Source organism: Crocuta crocuta, unplaced genomic scaffold (genome assembly GCF_008692635.1).
Source record: "Crocuta crocuta isolate KB4526 unplaced genomic scaffold, BGI_CrCroc_1.0 scaffold407, whole genome shotgun sequence".
Taxonomy (NCBI): Eukaryota; Metazoa; Chordata; class Mammalia; order Carnivora; family Hyaenidae; genus Crocuta; species Crocuta crocuta.
This window is the reverse complement of record NW_027551557.1, coordinates 2,141,147-2,161,127: the sequence shown is the minus strand read 5'-3', so window position 1 is coordinate 2,161,127 and position 19,981 is coordinate 2,141,147. Positions and strand designations below refer to the sequence as shown.

At 37.3% G+C, this 19,981-nt stretch overlaps 1 protein-coding gene across 1 annotated transcript in view; it reads left to right on the top strand.

Moving 5' to 3' along the window:
* Positions 1–19,981, top strand: part of TMX4 (thioredoxin related transmembrane protein 4) — a 43,930-nt gene that overhangs the window by 10,255 nt on the left and 13,694 nt on the right. The window contains exons 2-5 of the mRNA XM_077749134.1: positions 1,339–1,454; positions 10,993–11,038; positions 12,609–12,737; positions 15,438–15,483. Coding sequence (XP_077605260.1) covers positions 1,339–1,454; positions 10,993–11,038; positions 12,609–12,737; positions 15,438–15,483 — 337 coding nt within the window. The remainder of the gene's footprint in view (positions 1–1,338; positions 1,455–10,992; positions 11,039–12,608; positions 12,738–15,437; positions 15,484–19,981) is intronic.

Below are 19,981 nucleotides of genomic sequence, written 5' to 3'. Positions count from 1 at the left end.
GGCTCAGGACTTAGACGTATCTTTTTAAGAGACACTATTCAATCCACTATATTTCCAAACAGGAATCTTCTCTGGATTCCTATTTTCAACTTCTGCGTATGAAATCCTGGACCATGTTTGAGCTTTATGACCTATTTATGATGCTTTCTAGGATCACAGGAATGAAGTGAGGCCCTTAGCATATTGCCAGGGTAACGGCCTGACCTTCTAGTTTGCTTCCATCTTATCCTTCCCTGATCCATTATCCAAAGAGCTGCCAGGTGACTTTTTTAAAAAATGTAAATCTGATTATGATTCTTACTTTTTTAGAGTGTCGGTAATGAAGCTTTGAATAAAGTCCTAACTCCTCATACAGCATTTTTAAAGGCTGTGAATGATGCCTTCATCCTGTCAGAGCTCTGAGCCTTCACACTTACTTACTTCACACTTACTGTTTTCTCTCTGCTTGGATTAGAACATTCTCTGAACACTCTCTGGCTGTTACTCTTACTTTAGATCTTCGCATGGATGCTCCTTTCTCTGTGGATCACCCAGCTCCTGAGTGTCCCGTAACATCTGTTCTACCTTCTTAGTCATGGCATTTGCCACTTGGATGTCATTACCCCTATGTTTACCTGTTTTCATCTGTGGATGATACATTCCACAAGGAGGAAGGAGGTACCACGTTTGTCTTATTCACAGCTGTGGTCTCAGTCTCTAGCATGGTGCTTAGGTCATGTTTGTTGAATGAAAAAATAATGTAAAAAAGCAGAGTTCTGATTGAAGTCTCAAGTGTTTATTTCTAATTCCTCTCCTATTTAAGAAAGTCTCCATATACCCCAGTTAGCCTATAGCTTCTACTTTCTGAGAATGGTTCAGACTGCCACGTATCTTTGGAAATGATTTGCATTTGGAGGACCCACTAGCAACACATCTTCTGGTCTCCACCCATCAGATCTCATGTTGATGGGTCTGAAACTGGTTTGGGTCATTGAAAAAGGCCCTTATGAAAATTGTCTGCCATTAATGGGACTCTCAAAATAGTTTCACCCTGAAAAATTATAAGCTATCTGGAAAGTAGTACAATTTGGGTTCATTGTAAGAATAACTTTGAAATAAAATATTTTATGTATTACAGTAATTTGTGAAAATATTCTTAAACTTTGGCTAAGTTTTTCCTAGGGAATTGATATTTGTGCATTACATTCTAGCAGGGAAATATGCATGTTTTTCTATATCAAGTGCCTTTGGAAAAGCTTGCTCTTGTGTTTCCCTTTAGTTAAGAATTTACTTTTTAAATTTAAATACTTACAGATATTTTTCATATGTTTTTATTGATTAGCTATTCTTCTTTTATAGTTATGCCCCTTGGTGTCCATCCTGCCAGCAGACTGACTCAGAATGGGAGACATTTGCAAAGAATGGTGAAATACTTCAAATCAGTGTGGGGAAAGTAGATGTCATTCAAGAGCCAGGTGCTGTACATGTTGAGCATGAAATGCAAAAGCTTATTACTTTCAATTTTGAATTTTTTAATTTAAATTTATTTATTTGTTTATTTTGATGTTAATTTTTGAGAGACAGAGATGCACACAGAGCATGAGCAGAAGGGCAGAGAGAGAAGGAGACACAGAACCCAAAGCAGGCTCCAAGCTCGGAGCTGTCAGCACTGAGCCCAATGCAGGGCTCTTACTCAGGAAACGCGAGATCATGACCTGAGCCGAGATTGAACGCTTAACTGACTGAACCACCCAGGTGCCCCTTTATTTTGAATTTTTTCAAACAGAGAAAAGATAAAAGACTAAGATATAGAGTACCCATGAACTGCATCTAGAATCAACAGATAACATGTTAACATGTCTGAGTTTATGTATATTGGTATTGACATATATATTGTTATTATTTATTTGCTGAGTCACTTGAAAATCAGTTATAGAGACCATGATCCTGTACCCTTCAGTACTTAAGCATATTAAAATCTTTCTTATTATTTCGCATTTTTTAATAGTTTTTTGAACCAGGATCTAATCAAGCTTCACCAATTGAATTTGGTAGTTATGCTTTTTAGTCTCTCTCATCCTAGAATATAGTCCCCCATTTTTTTTCATGACATTGATACTCTGAAGAGAACAGGTCGGAGATTTGCCTAGGTGTTTCTCTGTGGGGACATTTAATTTATTCTTATATTTTCTGTGATTTGAATTTTAGTCTAGAGACATAATTCAGGTTAGACATTTATGGCCGAGAGTACCTCATAGGTGATCCTGTGACTTAAATTGTAATCCATCAGAAGACACATATTATCCCATTATTATCATACATATTAAGACACATTAGTGATGTTGAGTTTGAGTGCTTGTTTAAGGTGATGACATTAAACATCTCCATTATAAAGAGAAGACCTCACTTTGTGATTAGCATATAATCTGTGGGGTAGTACATGGTATTGCTGATCTTACCTGAACGAAATGATGACCTTACCTGAACCAAATCTATCACAGTGGGTTCCAGAATGGTGAATTTCTAATTCTGTTGTTCCTGATAATAGCTGTTAATGATGTAACTTTTCAAAAGAAAAAGGGAAATAGAGGAAACTTTTAAATTCTGAAAAGATACACACAAGGTGTATTTGTAGTTTAAAAATAGCTGTATAAGGGTTTCCTGGGTGGCCCAGTCAGTTGTGCTGCCGATTCCTGATTTTGGCTCAGGTCATCATTCCAGGGTTGTGGGATCGAGCCCCAAGTCGGACTCTGCACTATGTATGGAGCCTGCTTGATATTCTCTCTCTGTTCCTCCCCCAACACTTGTGCATACTCTGTCTCTCTCTAAAATAAAAATAAAGACTATGTACAAATTTAAAAAAGTTGGGCTTTTATGATTCAAAGCTGAAATGTGACTGCTTGGAAACTTATTTTTCCCCATTCAATTTCTACCTATTGTATCTCTTTACAAGGGAAAAAAGAAGGTAGACATGGAGGTGTAGCTATTACTTTCTGTAACAACTGTGAGTGCAAAAACACAAAGTAATGAATTACCAGTTACTTGGACAGCAAAACGGATGGTGTCTGTTAAGATGAATGTGTTGATAAATCCCTGGAGAGAGATTTCTGTTAAAGGCATTAGTTCTCAAGGTTTCACCTTTTTAATAATTTGCATCAAAGCCAATTTTGCCCATCTGCTTTTTAGAGATGGACAATTATACTTACCAGTTCATGATTTGGGCTATTAGAATGAGTTACTCCATTTGGAAGTCACATCATTGCAATTACATTTTTGCTGTAAACTTGTTTTTGTCTTTTAGTAGTTTGAGTCCAGTGAAATCAGGTGTAAGCCTTGCTAATTAGTGGACAGGAAACACATTTGATGGTGTGTTTCTTAGAAATGCAGCTGGTTTATTCACATTTCAGTCATTTGGTATACCTGCTGTGAATTCACAGCATGATTTGAATTAAAAGAATTAAACTATTTGTGATGGATTCACAAATCTTAAGGTTAACTGAATATAGACTTTCCATCTAAAATGTAGATTTACAGCTACTTTTTCCATTGTGAATGGATTGAGTGCTTTTTTGATAATGTAGAGAGAAATCTGTTATAATGAAATATTTTAAAAACAAATATATCATTGACTCATAATATTTATGTAAATGTGAAAGAAGGAAAAAAGTCTTTGGTCCAGTATTCTTTAGGAATAGCAAAAACCAAAGTCCAAAACAGGAAAAATGATTTTTTTTATGTATTAGAACAATTTTTAAAGTGTAAGTTCTAGAATTATTTTAAATAATAAAAATTTAAAAACTGTAACTCATAAATAAAATTATGAGACAAATTTCCATATATATGAATGAGTGGCCTAAGGAATATTTCACTTCAGATTATACTATTTTATTGTACACTTTATTTTAAATTATAAATCTAATGCTATCAGGGCACCCTCCGTGGCTCAGTTGGTTGAGCATCCAACTCTTGATTTCAGCTCAGTTCATGATCCCAGTGTCATGGAATTGAGCCTCACATCAGGCTCTGCAATGAGCATGGAGCCTGCTTAAGATTCTCTCTCTCTCTCTCTCTCTCTCTCTCTCTCTCTCTCTCTCTCTCTCCCTCTCCCTCTCTCCCTCTCCCTCCCTCCCTCCCTCTCTCTCCCTCTGTCTCCTCCTCCACCCCTTTCCCCCACTTGTGTGCACTCTCTCCCTCTCTAAAAAATTTTTAAGAATCTAATGCTGTCAATTAATCTTTTAAAAGGGTTTAAGAGTAATGTATTTTTTTTAAAAAAAAAAATACATGAGTTTCTACCATGCATCAGGTCTTGTTCTAGATGGCAGTGATACAGGGGCATGTGGGTGGCTCAGTTGGTTGGTTAAGTATTTGACTTTGGCTTAGGTCATGATCTCATGGTTTCTGAGTTTGAGCCCCACATTGGGCTCTATGCTGACAACTCAGAGCCTGGAGCCTCTTCAGATTCTGTGTCTCTTTTCTCTCTGCCTCTCCACCACTGTGCACACACTCTCTCTGTCTCTCTCAAAAATAAATAAACATTAAAAATTAGATGGTAGTGATGTAGATAAATGATACAAGTGAATAAGGAAGATAAAGACCTGGCTCCCCATTGAATTTACATTTTAGTGGAAGATAAATAGTAATGACAGTAAAATGGAAAATAATGTCTGGTGGTAGTAAGGACTTGAAGAAAAAGAAAGCAGGATAAAAATGTAGAAAATTGTGGGAGTCACTATTTTAAACAGGATGTCCAGTGGAGGACTGTTTGACTGGATGTCTTGACAAATTGAGGAGGGTGAATTTCAACAAGCTGTAGAGGAGGAACATTCCAGGTAGAGCAAATGGCATGTGAGGGCAGAGGTGTATTTGGCTTATTTGAGGAACCATATGATAGCTAGTGGGATACTCAAGATGAACAGACCTGCAGAGGTAGCCAGGGACCAGACCATGTAGGATGTTGTTGCCCATGACAAGGAATTTAGATTTTAGTATGATAGGAAGGAAGCTACTGGAGGGTTTGTGTAGGGGAGTGACATGATATGCTTTGTGTTTTAAAATAATTGCTTTGGCTGCTACATGAAAACTTGTCTGTAGGAGGTCAGAAGTGGAAACAAGAAGTTAAGAGATTAATGCATTAGTCCCAAGTGGAGATGATGGTGGCTTGACTAGCAGCAGCAGTGATGAGTGACTGGATTTGAGATACTACATTTGGCTGGAATATCCAAAAGGATTTCTTGATGGATTGGCTATAGCATTTGATGGAAAGAAAGAAGATGGAGAAGCCTGAAGGAGGAGGAGGAGGTTTGGAACAGGGTTGAAGTTCAAGACATTCAATAGAAAACCAAATAGAGCTGAGCTAGAGAGATATATTTGAGGATCATCACTGTATATGATATTTGAAAAGAGGGGAAGAGTTGAGATTGCCTAGGGAGGGTGTGCCAGAGAAGTGTTTGGGGGATTGCAAACCAGGGCACTCTAACATGTAGAAGGAAAGAGGTAATTCCAACAGAGGAAAAAGAGAAGCAGATGAAGTAGGAAGGTGCTGGAGGAGTAGGGGGTTCTGGAAGCCAAATGAAGAGAGAAGGTGTTTTATGTGGTACTAACTTACTGGCAGAACTCCAGGGCAGTTTGTCCCTATTCTCAAAAGTTGTTTGGGTATTTACTTCATTTTTACATAATCTAACATCCTGAATGATACTATGTTTCCCCAAGTTGAACATTTTACTGGGTATTTCTTTCTTTCTTTTTTCCTTCCTTCCTTCCTTCCTTCCTTCCTTCCTTCCTTCCTTCCTTCCTTCCTTCCTTCTTTTTTTCAGAGACAGAGAGGCACAAGTGAGCCAGGGGCAGAGAGGGAGGGAGAGAGAGAGAATCCCATGGGGGTGGAGGGAGAGAGAGAGAGAGAGAGAGAGAGAGAGTGAGAAGTGGGGCTCAAGCTCACTCGACACAGGGCTCGAACCCATCAACCATGAGATCATGACCTGAGCTGAAGTCAGATGCTTAACCAACTGAGCCACCCAGGCGCCTCTGGATATTTCTGTATACAGATTTGTGTTTTGTCACAGATCTCCATTAGTATATTTTTCATCAAGGTGCCTTGCCAACACTCCTAGTAAGGCATAATTTCATTTCTTTTCCTTGCAAGTAAAATTTAAAAAGAAAAGAAAGCAAGAATTTCTGAAGTGTTTATGCATAGCCTTTAGTCATGTCTGTAACTCTTCCATTGATATGTCTCACAAGAGATTTGTTGTAGGTATTTTGAACAGAAAATAAGATTTCAGAATTATAATAATTGGGAATTATAAAGACATTGCATTTTACAGGTGAGATGTAGAAGTCAAGGAAAGGAAAGGCCTTAGATTAGATTAGATTAGATTAGATTAGATTGTCTGCTTAATACTACATAGGCCAGGTGATATTTCAGTTGCTGCTCTTTGGGAAGTTAAATGTAATGAGTATGTACTTGAACCTTCTGTTCCATGCAGATGAGCTTAGTTGTCAAGGACAAGAAAACAGTAGCTGCTCATAGAACACCCATGGTGATGGTTTTTCACTGGACTAGAGGTCAACCAGACTCTTACCATGGTCAAGAATTAGCATTATGTTTAAACCACTAATTGTAAAAGCTGTTAGTTGACTGTTATTTAACTGTGTTTCAGTTAAAGTTCATATTTTAATTTTATAATTATAAAACTTAGTCTTTGGTATCCTATTATATTGACAACTTTATTTCGGTCTCAAAGGTAAGGTCAGTTTTTGGTTTTGTTTTTTTTTTATATATTTTTATTTATTTCTAGAAGAGAGAGGGAGAGAGAGACAGCGTGAGCAGGGGAGGGTCAGAGAGAGAGGGAGTCACAGACTCTGAAACAGGCTCCAGGCTCCTAGCTGGCAGTCAGCACAGAGTCCGATGCGGGGCTCGAACCCACGAACCGCGAGATCATGACCTAAGCGAAAGTTGGACCCTTAACCGACTAAGCCACCCAGGTGCCCCATTTTGGGGTTTTTTTTTATTCCTTTCCTTCTGCTGCTCTTTTGGTGATAATAGCTAACATTTAGTTAAGCATTTACTTCAGCCTGTAATTGTTAGGCACTTACGTACATTTTAGTTTCATAACAACTCTAGGGAGAACTATTTATCTCCATAATACTCAGAGACCTGAGGCTCAAAGAGGTTATATAACATGCCCAAAGTAACACAGTTAATAATAGTAGAACAAAAGCTAGTAGCTATCTCCATTATTATTATTAAATATTTAACTTAAATAATTTCTATTGTGTTTTTGCATATCAAAATATAGTTCCATGATATCATTTTTTCTTTCTATAATCTTTTAATTCTTTTTTTGTTTAAGATAAGTTTTCTAATAAGAAATTAAAACTTTTTCCTGAATTTTGGATTAATGCCCCTTTTATGTTGCAATCAATTTTCATTTAAAGTGGAGTTTCCCTTAAAGTAAAAAAGACATGCAGAAATGTTGGGAGACCTTGTGGCCAAACTTTATCTCTTTTAGTTAAAGGTTTAAGAGTGCACTTGTTTCTTTTACACTTTCTAAAGTTTGCTGCAGTGAATCATTATGCAGACTTTGAAATGAGCTGCTGATCTGTTGTTGTAATCCTTTCTTAAGATCCACACTTGTTTTTAAAACTTGAAGTTCACAACCTCAGATGGTGCTTCTCTGTTCCAAGATGGTCATGTTTTAACTTTTCAGATAATGAAAGTTTCCCCTGATACTTGATAGTATTGGTACTAAAGGTTAAAAGACATTTTTGGAGCACTGGCATGAAACCCAAAGCTTTCTGACATTGTTAATCTCCCAAAAATGACATTTATTTGAAATGATTTCCTATGGTGTTAGATCTTCAAGGACTTAGATGTGTGACATAATCTCAGGGCTACATTAATTGTTCTTGATTTTTTGTTGATTGTCCTGAATACAGCCTCAGTGATGGTATATTATCCCAGACAGCAAACTGATCTCATATCTGAGTTAGGTGCTATGACCTTATTATTAGTATCCTGCATGGGTTGTCATTTAAAGAAATACTGCCGAAGAAACATAAATGAAAGCAGTTTTGAGGTGTTATGATTTATTAATAATGATCTTCATTTTAATTTTTAAATGTTTTTTTTTCATTTGAGATTGTGCACGCACGAGAGAGAGAGAGAGAGAGAGAGAGAGAAAAGGAGCATGTGGGGGAGGGGCAGAGAGAGAGACAGACAGACAGACAGACAGAATTGGAAGCAGGCTCCAAGCTCTGAGATATCAGCACAGAGCATGACACAGGGTTCGAAGCCCATGAGATCATGAACTGATCTTGACCTGAGCTGAAATCTGATGCTCAACCAACCAAGCCACCCAGGCACCCCAAAAATGATCTTTATTTGAAATGAACCTTAACTGATGGTCTTGTAAATTGGTACAGTAGTTCTGGAAAACAACCCAGCAGTTCACATCAAGAGCCATAAAGTTGTCATAATGTTTATTCTAGGAGTTTTGAGGATAAGCATCCTTCTTGTCTCAACTGGGAAAATACAGAAAATTCTGAGACTATCTGTCACTATTTTCTCTGTATTAAGTTTTTTCATGGGCCCATTTATTTTTAAGATATGTTATCCAAAATAGTGTGTGATTTCCAAAGCACTTAACACTAAATTAGTTTATTACATCCTATTTTATCCTAACTTTGAATCAGAGATTTAAATATACAACATATTAGCTTGCATATATTTAGTACTTATTCTATATCAAACACTGTATTCTATGTGCTTTATAAATATAAAATCATTTAATACTAAAAAGTACTGAGATAGAAATAATATCTATTTATGTGAAAACTGATGGTTTAAATTTACTGTCCCAGATTAAAAACTAATAAGAACCAGAAGTGGAGTTTGACTTCAGGCAAGCTGGCCTGTGAATCTGGAAACATTGTTTATAAATACTGTTGTAAGTTAATGTGTTTCATGAAATATTTCTTCTGTTTGTTTATTTTTAACTTACTGCCATTGCCAATGATGACCAAGAACATATGAAGGATTTTAAAGAATTCGTTAAAAATATTGCCTTCGGTGATGCCTAGTATTTGTTAGAAATCCTATCTATGTCTTCTGATAAAAATAAAACCTAAATAGAAACTTGAAGTAGTGATGGGATACTAATTTGTGTATTCCATTTTAAAGACCGCATCAGTAAAGCATAATTCCATAACACTGTAACTCCCCTTGTATAAAATTTGGAGTGGTCAAAACAATCTGTAGCTAGGAAAGAACTGAGATATGAAACTGTTTGTAATAAGCAAAACATATAATAATTTTTAGGCCTTTAGGATTACCAGTACTTTTTCCCTGGCAATTTAGATTTGGAACTCTACTAAAAAATGCCTTTGCTCCTTGGCAGAGTGGAGTTCCAAGCTTGTTACAGGTGATAATGCCCCATAGACAGAGATACTTGTTAGAGTCCTCAGCTGACTTCTCGGGTCACTTGTGTTTCTGTTACTGCCAGTACAACCTTTAAAAAAATGTACAATGATAAATGTATGAAGTTTATGTTTCTTTTTGTAACATTGACTTTTACTGCCTTCAGAATAATGTGTTTGCTTATAAGTGCCATAGGTGATGTTTTAGAGTTGCTTGGTTGGATATGAGAAAAAATAGAGAGCCCTTCTTCAGGAAGACTCATCATTAATGAATAAATTATTTTACTGAATATAGATTTAGTTTATAAAGTGGGGATCAACAAATATCCTTTGTTATTAAAAATAAACCTTCTGTGTTTCAAACTTCAAGTGATTCCAGAGACGTAAAATTTGAGCCACATCATTTACATAGGCATTTGATTTTGTCCATACTGTTCTTCCTTGGGAAAGGCAGAAGTGATGAGAAATGAGGAAATGCTATCTCTGCCAGTTTACCGTGCTGGATAGGGTGGGGGTGGGGGGCTTTAGTTTTTTTCTTTGCCAGAACCAGGCTTACTCAATCGTGGTGCCCACATCAACTTTACTTACCAGTGAACATTTAAAGACCAGGGACCTGTTCTTTACAACTAATCTCATGCAAGCTTTTGTTGTGTGTCTCTTTTCTTCATATCATCCATCTCTGTTTCTGGTCACGATTACCTGATTAAATTCTCTCCTTCTGCCACTAGAGTGTCAGCTCTGTGAAAACAAAGATTGTATGTTTTTCCTTATCTATGTGTCTTGAGCCATTATCACGGTCCCTGGAACAAAGAAGATGCCAGTAAATATTTGATAAATGACTGTTTTATTTATCTTTATTTTCACATGTACCTAGCAAAGCATTTGATATGTGGTTATGGTTTTGTAAGGATTTGCTAACACAAATTGAAAAAAATCCATTTAAAGTACATAGAGTTCCTTGATAGAAATTACAAATTTTATAAATATGCAGAAGTTATAATGATCTTATTATTTCATATTCTTTGTTGTTTTTAAACCTATAACTGATATGCTGTCTATAATTTATATTTAATATGTGCTATTTTTATTTACATGCCATTATATTTAATATGTGCTAAGCAATTAACATACTGATCTAAGCTAACTTCAGAACAATTCAGTCAGGCTTTATTATACCCATTTCACAGAAAGATTAAGTAATTTATCTAAGGTCACAAAGCTAGTAACTGGAGAATTAGTATTTAACCCCTATTGCATGACTCTAAAATCTATCCTTTTAACCACCATACAGTTCTAACCAATGCACAAGCCAGAAAACGTTAGTGTAACCCATCAAAGATAAGCAAATTGTCTGTCAGTGACCAGAAAGTGGCAGGTAAATAAAAGTGGATAAAAACAAGATTCTTTAAGTTAAAAAAAAAAAAAAGCACAAACAAACAAACAAAAAACAAAAAAACTAGTAAATGTGATTAAATAGCTGGAATGATTTTAATTACATGGGTATGAAAACAAGCTCAAGGCCACTTATTCTTACAATGTACATTAGGTGGTTGGAGTAGTCAGAGTTTGACTTGTAACTTTTTTTGTTTGTGCCTCTTACAGGTTTAAGTGGCCGCTTCTTTGTCACTACTCTCCCAGCATTTTTTCAGTAAGTTTAAATAATTTTCTAATTAAACACAAGAAACTTCAGAAAAGATTTGAAAGGAGCAGATGTGCATCAAGAATTCTAAGTTGCTTTACATAACCATGGCTCATTCAGCTTAAAATTTGAAGAGAGAAAGACTGATGTGTGCATTGAATGATAGCTGATAGGAGAGAGTGACACCCAGAATATAGTAGGGAAAAGGTACCTAATGTCAGGCAGTGAGTAGGACAGGGGTAGTCAAAAGTGATTTCTCTGATGCTATAAAAGGTAGGAATTGGGCTAAGCAGACAGAGTGGAGAAAACCTTTCCAGATATAGGAGATACCGTGGAAAAGCCTGGGAGAAAATGAGATACCTTCTGAGGACTATAACTGGTTCTGGCCCATGGAGTACATTTGGATCATCCTGGGTGATGAGGTTAGAGAGGCTCAGGTAGAGTGATAGGGAAGGGAAAAGAAGGGATGGATCCTGGAAATACTTAGGATATGAGATAACTGAGACATGGTGACTAACCAGCTATAAGGAAGGAAGAGCCTGTAATGACTACCAATAAGCCATGTAGAACCCGCAAAAGCTATTGAGGATCCATTAGAATAAGAAGAAGTTTTGGAAGATAGAGGCCAGAATGGAGAAGATAGTGTGAAGTGCCTCTGTTCATTCCAAATGGAGAAGTTTTGGTGCTGGTTTGATTTCAGTATCTAAAGCTCAGAAGAAGGATCTAGACTAAAGACATGTATTTGGGATTCCTCAACATCGAGGTACATAAAAATGCAATGTATCTAAAGAGAACTTATACTCTGGGATGAGAAATAGGTTAAGGATAGAACCTGGTGTTGACCAGTATTAGAACATCTGCAAAGGAAGACAGAGTGAGGAACTGAACAGGGGTGGTCAGAGTAAAAGGAAGAAGCCCAAAGAGCTCATGTCATAAAAGCCAACAAAGGAGAAAGTAAGGGATTTTCACAAGTGAACAGTGCCAGTGAGCATCAGAGCAGTTTCTATGGAGTCCTGAGAGCTGAACCACCAATCACATGAGTAGTGAATGAGTAATACATGAGGAGAAAATGGCAAGTGTAGACCCTTCCCGTAGGAAGCTGGACTATGGCAAGAAAATGAGAGGAAGACTGAGGGGCCTAGAGAATACAAGGTGTTTTGTTCATTTTAATGGGAGGTATTTGAATGACATAAATTTGGAACTGTAGATGCAATTTTTTAAAGTTTGATAACAATTACTGTTTCATGTTGTAAAAGAAAAATTGAAATCATTGGTAGCAAAAATAATAAAAAGTAACTTGATAGATTAGACACTGCCAAGAACCTTGCTTGTGTCCCAAATTGTGCAACGATAAATTGCACATAGCATATGTGCTTGCTGTTTTGGAATTTCTCATCTGTAATAGATTAATATTTCTATTAATTCTTTCTGATGTCTGCTTAACTATAATTTTTTTCTTCATTTGAGCCAAGTCAAAACTCAAAGTTGAGTTCACATGTAAAATTAGTTGTGGTTTTTATTACCTGTAACACTTATCATTTTAATAGATTTATTTTCTATTTGTTTTTATAATTTATAGTGCAAAGGATGGAATATTCCGCCGTTACCGTGGCCCAGGAATCTATGAAGACCTGCAGAATTATATCTTAGAGAAGAAATGGCAATCAGTTGAGCCTCTGACAGGCTGGAAATCCCCAGCTTCTCTGACGTAACTTATTTTTTTTTATGACAGGCTGTTTTTATAAAACAGGAGGTATCAAGTTAATAGGCCATAGGCCTTCAAAGTCTGCATTTTTCTTCATATTCACTTCTGATTACCCAGACCATGCATGACCATACTTGGCCCATATTGTGTTTCTGGTTTTATGACCCACATATGTTTCAGCCAGTTATTAGTATACTAGGAATTAAGTATCCAGATTCAGGTGGATTACAAATGCCTTTCCTCTAGCTTTTGTACTAAGCCATATCAACTGTTTTCTCTTTACAGAATATGATATTGAATACCATTTACTATTCTTTCTTCTGAAGGAATTGCTGTTGTATCTATGTGGAAAATAAAATCTACAGTGTCTTTGACTGCCTAGCATAACACTGCTGGGGGTAACTTTTGTCCATGATGGCAAACTGTATAATTCTTGGTGAAGTACACAATGCCAGACCATACTGACTTTTTCCAGAGTTGGTTTTAAATTTAAATGCATTGTGATAATTGTAGTCAATATTATGTTAGTTTATACAAGTATTGGGAATACTGGTGAAATAGAATCAAACCATGCAATATTTCAGGAATAAATCATGAAATAATATTTTATATAACACCAGGAAATACATAGCTTACTATAAAAGCAGCTCATCTTTGGCATTTCATTCTACAAATATTTGAGTACTGATTTGATGCCAGATGCTATTCTAGGTGCTAGATATTTAACAAGGAGCAAGACAGAGTTGGGCCTTCTGGTCTCCTTATGAAACTTAAAGTAAGATAGATTAAGAAAAAAACCCTAGGGATTTAAAGAATCTTAATCTGGATAATGGCTATTAAAAATAAACAAACCTTTACTAAGACAGGGACTAATTGGATGAGAGGCAGGCAGATCTGAAGGATAAAATGACCTAGCTGGGTAAAGAGCAGGGGTAGGAATATTTCTCAACAATGGGTGTAGCACAGCCATAGGCCCCAGTTTGGAAAGAGCTCATCATGTTGAGGAGCCAAAATGTGGCCAAGGTTGAGCACAGGGAAAAGGATTGGAAGTGGCATATGCCAAGAAAGAGAGGCAGGCAGGAGCCATATCATATGGGTCTGGGTCTCAGTTTGGACCTTGGATGTTATCAGTGCATATAATTAGAAGATGGCTCTTAGGAGGAGAGGTTGGGAGGGGCACAAATTGATGAGAGGAAACAGTTCAAAGTGTGTTGCTGTATCCAGCCTAGGGATGGTGGTAGTGCCTATCAGGGTGACAGCAGTAGGTATTGAGAGAATGGGTGGATTTAAAATATGCTTTGAAGGTAGATTTTGCTAAGGTGCAGGAGAGGAAGATTCACAAAAAAATCTCCTAGGTTTCTGATTTGAGTACCGGGTAGGTCTTGGTATCAGTTACTGATCTGAACAAGAGAAAATCAAGGGCTCAGTGTTGGACATGGTAAGTTTGAGATGCAGACTTCCTTCTAGAGCTGTCAGGTTGAATGTGTAGAAATGGATCTCTATGGAGAATTTAGGAACACAAATACAAAGCATGTAGATGGTATTTAAATGTTAGAAGGGAGGGGATCACCTTGAGAGAGGTAAAAAGAAAAGTGCTTGGGACTGAGCCAAGAGATACCCCAAAATTAAGAAGACAAGTAGAGAAGAAGTCAGCAAAAGGAAACTGAAAATGAGTGCCAGTGAGGCCAGAGGAGACTTAAGGGTGTATGATTTCCTAGAAGCTAAGCAAAGGGTGCTCAAGAAAGAGGGAGTCATCACTTGTGTCCTGTGTTACTGAGGGTAAAAGAAGATCAAGTCTGAGACATGGATGTTTGGTAAAGCAGTGCAAAGTCATCATGGCCTTGACAAGTAGTGATACTATAGTAGTGAGGGTGGAAGCCAGATGTGATGGTTAAAGGTATGGTGAGGAGAAGAAACAGTAAGCATAGCCTACTCTTTGAAGACATTTGTGAAGTCCAAGAATGCATTTTTTAAAAGAAAAGACAGGATAGAACATGTTTTCAGGCAGAAGAAAGTGATCCAGCAGAAAGGGAAAAATACTAATGCAGGAAAAGGAGTGGCAAAAAGAACCAAGTCATTAACAAGACCAAAGGTATGGATGGGATCCAAGGCACAAGTGGAATTAGACTGTGGTAGGGCAGATAGGCTTTCTCTGCCGTAACAGGAGGAGGTGGATCAGGTATAACCAGGCTCAGATTTGATGGTGGGACGATGAGAGAGGTCACATAATGGTTTCTGATATCTCAGTGACACACAAGGAGTATTTGTTAGCTGAGTATGCATGTGAAGGGGAGGGTGTGGAAGGTCTGAAGAGAGGGAAAAGACATCACCTATCATCTCAGGTAGAACCTAAAACAATGCAGTATTGAGTGCTTCCTGAGGTTTGTGACTGGGAAGGGAGAGCAGCCAGTCGGTCATGTGGTTTTCCCCAGAGACATGCAGCTGCCCAGTGTTGGGTTTTTTGCCAGACATGTACAATGGCGGGAGAAAGGGCCAGAGGGGGTTGAATGTATTTATAGCAGAGAATTGACATGAAGGCTATGAAATCTAAGCTTTATGAGAATGGAAATGAATCCAAGAGAGAGAACAACATATTGCAAAAAGTGGAGGGGCAGATCCTTATGACCTGAGCTTTGTTTTGGTTTATTTTTTCGTAGTATACATCACCAGTGGCTCTTCTTCTCTTCCTTTATTAATTTTTAGGATGTCTGGAATGGCTGGTCTTTTTAGCATCTCTGGCAAGATATGGGTGAGTAATCTTAAATATACCTTTTGGGATTATCTTTGCAGAGAGATTCTTAAAGAGTAAGAATGTAGCTTCTAAGCAATAGGAAAGTACACACTTATAAGCACTTCTATAATTTCACTTTTCCTCTTAAGCCACACAATTGCTTTCATGTGGGGTCCCCAGTAGAAATGTGTCTCTGTGTAGAAGGGCATAAATTGAACAAAGACCTGTAACTACTGTGTCAAAGTCCTGTTTTCTTAGATCAGTGATGAATCCCTTTATCAAAGCTGAAAGGGCTTATGTGGTTTTACTTCATCTTATTTTTGCATTGTCATAATCTCCTTACAGATCAAAGATTATCTATGCCTGAAAGTGATTCTGGTTTTCAGGGATCAGCAAACTGTATCTTGGGGGCTGGCCACCTGTTTTTATAAGTTTTATTGGAACACATTCATGTTCATTCATTACCTGCCATCTAGAACTGCCTTCATGCTACAATGGTAGAGTTGAGTAGTTGTGACAGAGACCTTGGCCCACAAGCCTAAGATATTTACTCTCTGGCCCTTTAAGAAAAACTTTTGAGTGTCCCCTCTATATGTGATTTTATCATTTCCCTGAGTCATTTCAATGAGTTAGAACTGTTATTTAGGTTACAATTTGAACAATTATATAATCTTGAATGTGTTACGTAATCTTTTACTTCCATTTATGTGTAGGATGGGCTAAATCTTGCCAAATTTAACAAACTTGCTGTAGAATTAAATATATATCCTTAAAGTATTTAAAAAAAACCTCTAGGAGTGTCCTTATATTTGTCTTTTCAGAGCTGTGATTCTAAGTCATGATGTCATATTTGGAACTTTACATTCAAGGATTTCATGAAGACTCTTCTGTTTCTCATGCACATTGGTGTGTGTTTAGGAACTTTAAGAAGAACCTTTTGCATCCCAGTTTTTCAGTTATATTTTATTTTCTGCCTTGTGAGATAGAATAGTAACTGCAGGATTTTTTAAAAACAGAAACTAAGTTTGTCACTTGGATTCAGTATTTCTTAGTTAATGTTTGTTAATTTTTTTTTTTGGCATTTGTGTATGATATTAAATAATAACTTGGATTTTCCATCTCTACAGATAGAATGAGTTTTATATGGTTTCCTTCTACTGTTTTCTTAACACTGGTGAGAAGTTTATTCAGGGTTTGAGAATTATGAATTGCCAACTGAGAGTTGAGAGTAAGGATTTCGCCTTTTGCAGTATGTTGACACTAAAGGTTGACAGAGTCATATATTCTGATAGCCATCTGAGAACCTTGTAGCCTTACAACATCTAATTCAACAGTATATACATAATGGATGGATGTCAGAAGTCATGAGAGTAAGATCTTGACATAGAACCTATACTAAGGGCAGGTCAAGAGATGAATTTGTTTAGTTGTTTAAGAAGAACTTAGAGGAAGTTGGTCATCACTTTAATACATTGTAAAAGAGGTGCATTTTCAAATACAGTGTTTGGGAAGAAAAACAATTGCTTTGACTTCATATAATTTGGCATTTTGTGCTTTGATAAGCAAGAGTTCAGGTAAAGAGTTACAATTTTTCATTTTATCATGCAAATAATTACGATGTGTGGCATTGCTGTGTCAAGGCCAGGAGTGGGTATTGTATCTTCATACACATAGCACTCCAGCCCTGGGCAGCACGGACAGATGCTGTGTGGATGTGTCAGGCTGCAAAAAAAAGGGCAGTTTGGAGAATAGAATATGACCTGTCTCCGAATAACCAATTAAGATGTTCTTCTTAGTGATTGAGAAGTAGAGTATATGTGATATTTATATACACATGTATATTTAGAATATATTTTCCAATATTTAACAGGAGGGCAAAAGAAGATAGTTTTATAGAATAAACCGTTAAATTTGACACACAAACAGTTACATTTTACAGTCTACAGAGTTACTTTTATCTAATATTAATACCATATTTTTTTTCTTTTTCATCAGTATTCGCCTGGAATGTTTTTCCACTTTCAACCTTTTTAATTGTTTTTCTGTTTTAAACGAGTCTTGCAAAATGCATATAGCAACAAGTAATTCTTTTAAATGATAAATTTAGACCATTAATGTTTATTGGCATCACTAATGTATTTGCCCTGACTATACAGTGTGTGTGTGTGTGTGTGTAGGGGGATAACATGAATAAGAGAACATAAATGGTAGGTCTGTAGATTATTTGATTTCTTCATGTGTATGTATTCATTACCTTAAAAATCTGTGATAGAAATCAGGTATCGCCCTCTGTATCAGTATCTAGGTTTCCCAAGCCTCTTGATAACTTTTGTAGTTTCTTCTTTTCTTATAAATAAGTTACCAGACTTGAATGAAATCTCTGGGAAGGGCTTTCCCAACCTGTTTCCAGAATAGAGCCCTGGCCCTCTTATTCACAGAGGGTATGATTTCCAGCCTGGTGAGGCCCAATCCTTAGCTTTCTATTAAGTTCCCACTTCAACCTTCAGGTGTAATCTTGCCTTTTTGCACCCAAAGAACCACCTACTGAGCCAGTCCTCCTGCCTGATTACCCAGCCCACTCAGCATATTTAGCCAGCCCATCTCCCTTGCCCAAGATCCTTTCATCAGTATTGAATGTGTAATTGTGGGGAGCATAATCTGTTTAGACAATATAAAACTATAGTGCAATCATATTAACAGTGAACAAGAAAAACGCAGCATGGAAAGACAGGAGAGCAGAGAGAAGAAGAGAGAGAGAGAGAGAGAAAGAGAGGGAATGGTGAGACCTAAATGAGTATTAAGTCTTCAAGAAAGAAAATCAAACTAGGGAAGAAAGAAAGACACAGAGAGGCTAATACCAATGAGATAAGGTTGTTGATGCCCACCCACAATCTCTTATCCTACTGAGATGTTGTGGATACACAGATGATGTCTGGTTATGTGTAATACTTTTGAGGAGAGGGGGTGCAGCAACTGGATGGCTCACTTGGATTAGCCTCCAACTCTTGATATCAGCTCAGGTCATAATCTCACAGTTAGTGAGTTTGAGACTCACATCAGGCTCTGTGCTAACAGTGTGGAGCCTGCTTGGGATTTTCTCTCTCCCTCTCTCAGTGGTCCTTCCCTGCTCACGCTCACGTGCCAGTATTCTTTTTCACTCTCTCTCTCTTTCCAAATAAATTATATAAACATCAAAATAATACTTCTGTAGGGAAAATTGCATGTTATTAAGTGGGGGAAAATAACAAAACAGTTTGTGTAATGTTCATATGGAGTTTTTATGTGTATACAGGAAAATGCCTGGAAGGAGATTAATTAGATATCAACAATATCTATCTCTGATACTGAAATTATGGCTGTTTTTTTTTAAAGTCTGTTATCTTGCTCTGTATGTGTATTTTTCTGTAATGAAAAAGATAAAAAGAAGAGCAACATCTATAAGGTCAGAGCCTACTAAACTAATCCTTAAGTCCTTGAGTTTTGCTCTAGTAGTGACGCCAGCCTGCTGGGTCTGGCAATTTGAAAAGAAGAGCTTGTCCTCAGGATGTCAAAATTGCTTGGTGAGGAGACACCCACACAGCCGAGTTCCTATGAACTCAGGGGTTGTGTTGGGTTCTACATTTGGCTTTCTTAACTCTACACCAACCTCCCATATGTTCTTGCTTGAATAAACCCTTGGTGAAGAAGTTCCTTGAATAATATTATAAGCCAGATCCTGTGAGCTTCCTGCTGTCCCCTGGAGTCTGAGGGATCCTTGGTGGGTAATTTGTAGGGAAAGGAGGGGGAATAATCTCAACTGTTCTGTCCAATCACTAAAATTCAGATTGTCTTCCCAATCCAGTGGTGATGGTATCCACCTATGTATTTTAATTTTTATATAAACTCCAAGCAGTCACCACCACTTTAGCTATAACAGCTATCCTTTGTCTACCTCATAAGAGTCACTGAAGCCTGGAAGATGTACAACTCCAGGAATTTCTCAAAGAATGGATAGACATCTTCTAGATATGGAATTGGTACTGATTATATATTTGAAAATTTAAAATTTTCAAAGAAATTTTATTGAACTTATAAAAAGTCACTCAACTTAGTGAAAAATGTTAATAATATAAAGGATAGTACAAGGTGAGGCTAATGTCATGAAGGCAATGTACAAGAGATTGAACTTGGGAAGCACTGTTGCTGAGTCTGGGGCCACAGTCAGGGGTTTGGAATCCTGAAGCTGGGATGTGGTCTGTGGCACATGTGTGAAGAGACTTTCCAGTCTTTCTTTCTTTTTTTTTTTTTTTAATGTTTTATTTATTTCTAGGAGAGAGAGAGAGAGACAGGGTGAGCAGGGGAGGGTCAGAGAGAGAGGGAGTCACAGACTGAAACAGATTCCAGGCTCTGAGCTGGCAGTCAGCACAGAGCCCGACGCGGGGCCCGAACCCAGGAACCGCGAGATCATGACCTAAGCGAAAGTCGGACGCTTAACCGACTAAGCCACCCAGGCGCCCCCCAGTCTTTCTGACTTCTC